Source organism: Pecten maximus, chromosome 18, assembly GCF_902652985.1.
Source record: "Pecten maximus chromosome 18, xPecMax1.1, whole genome shotgun sequence".
Classification (NCBI taxonomy): domain Eukaryota; kingdom Metazoa; phylum Mollusca; class Bivalvia; order Pectinida; family Pectinidae; genus Pecten; species Pecten maximus.
In genome coordinates this window covers 7675413-7677341 of record NC_047032.1, presented here as the reverse complement: position 1 = coordinate 7677341, position 1929 = coordinate 7675413, and the positions used below count along the sequence as shown (strand labels likewise).

The window sequence follows — 1929 nt, the reverse complement described above, 5'->3', positions numbered from 1 at the left end:
ATGTCCTCCAGAGATAAGGGTAAGAAAACTTCAGAGTTATCGCCTATCCTGTTGAGGAAGGGAATTCAGGGAATAGCGGGCGAGGTAAAATCCGTCAAGCCAGTGAGATCTGGTGTTCTCCTCATTGAGGTTTACCGCCGTCAACAGGCGGTGAACCTCATGGGTACTTCCAGTTTTGCCGGTCTCAATGTCGAGGTGAAGCCTCACGCTTCATTGAATACTTCAAAGGGATTAATCAGGTGCCCCGCATTGAAGAACGACTCCGAGACCGACATACTGGAGTACTTTCAGCATGTCGAGAACATCCATCTCTCAGAGGTTAGGCGGATTCGTTCCAGACGAAATGGCCAAACAATCAATACAAACACATTCATTCTCACGTTCGGAGTGCCGCAGCTACCTCAGACGGTAAATATAGGTTACCAGAGGTACGGTGTCTCCGCCTACATCCCCAACCCTCGGCGATGCCGTAATTGTCAAAAGTACGGACATCACGAGGACAGATGTGGACGGAACACTGTCTGTGAACACTGCGGACGTGAAGGCCATACAGACAACGACCAATGCAACATTGTTGGCAAACGTTGCATAAACTGCCAGGGTAACCATGCGGCCTCATCTCGAGACTGTCCTGCCTGGAAGAAGGAGAGGAAGATCCTCCGGTTGAAATATACCGAGAATATTTCCTTTCCTGAAGCCAGTAGGATTGTCGAGAGTAAGGACAGCACAAACCCCACGTTTGCCACAATTGTACACAGTCGACAGCACGTACCATCTCGGTGAAGGATGCCTCTATCCAAGCATTTGAGGACCAGTCTGCCTGGGGTCCAGATGCTCCCGAGATGGCAAACCTACCAAAATACAAACAATTATTTGGGAGAGGCTCACGCTGGAGTGCCACCCCCAAACCTCCAGAGCCTTCAAAACGCATTAAACACACACCACCACCAATCGAACCATCACCATCGACTACAAAAACCAACACAAACGAACGAAAATCTAAGGTAGGTGCCGACCACCATAGACGACGAACTCTTTCACAGCCGTCGGTCGACACCTCCAGAATTACCAAACGACCTGCCACTACACCCCCTTCAAGACCAAAGAACACCAAAATCTAGGGTACGGATCAATAGGCATCCCTCCCTGAACAACAAACCGGCCAAGGGTTCAGATGACCCTATCCTTGGCTACAACCGGTATGGCGTTCTTATGGACGACAGTGAACAGCATATAACCAACGTTGCTGTTACTAGACAGCCTATATCAGGCAGCCCTGTCAGTCCGAAGAACGACCAGCATGAACCAGGATAATGGCCAATAATAACAACACGATCATACAATGGAATATACGCGGACTACAGGCAAATATAGAAGAGTTTCAAAATTTATCGAAAGAGTTTAGACCTGCCTTATTTTGCCTACAGGAGGTCATGTTAAAAAACCCAATTACCCTTAGAAATTTCTCGCTTTATAATAGCACCACAACTAAAGGAATCAAAGCAGCAAGTGGCGCGGCTGTAGCTGTCAATAAGAATATTCCTCAGAGAATGATCACGTTAAACACAAATTTACAGGCTGTCGCTGTATGTGCAACTTTACACAGACAAGTAACTGTCTATTCAATTTATCTTCCTCCAAGTGTTGCTTTCACTAGTGAGCAACTGAATAACCTCGTCTCCCAACACCATACATAATTCTCGGAGATTTTAACCCCTTAACTCCCAGGATTTTTTAATGGAACTGAAAAAAATCCAATATTTTAGTTCATCATGATTTTTCACACTTTTGCGTCAATATTTTTGGTAAACAACCCATATATATTTAGAAACTGGAGAATATAACCTTTTCAAATTTGGTAATAAAAGTGTTGATTTTGCAACCATGGTAACCAAAATTTATGATTTTTTGAAAAAAGTAACTTAATTC

General features: G+C 44.8%; 1 protein-coding gene across 1 annotated transcript; it reads left to right on the top strand.

Annotated features, from left to right (window-relative positions):
- On the top strand, window positions 1-783 carry LOC117317002. Its single transcript, XM_033871779.1, has one exon. It carries the CDS (start codon window positions 1-3, stop codon window positions 781-783), a length of 783 nt encoding a protein of 260 aa, XP_033727670.1.
- Window positions 784-1929: the final 1146 nt, after the last annotated feature.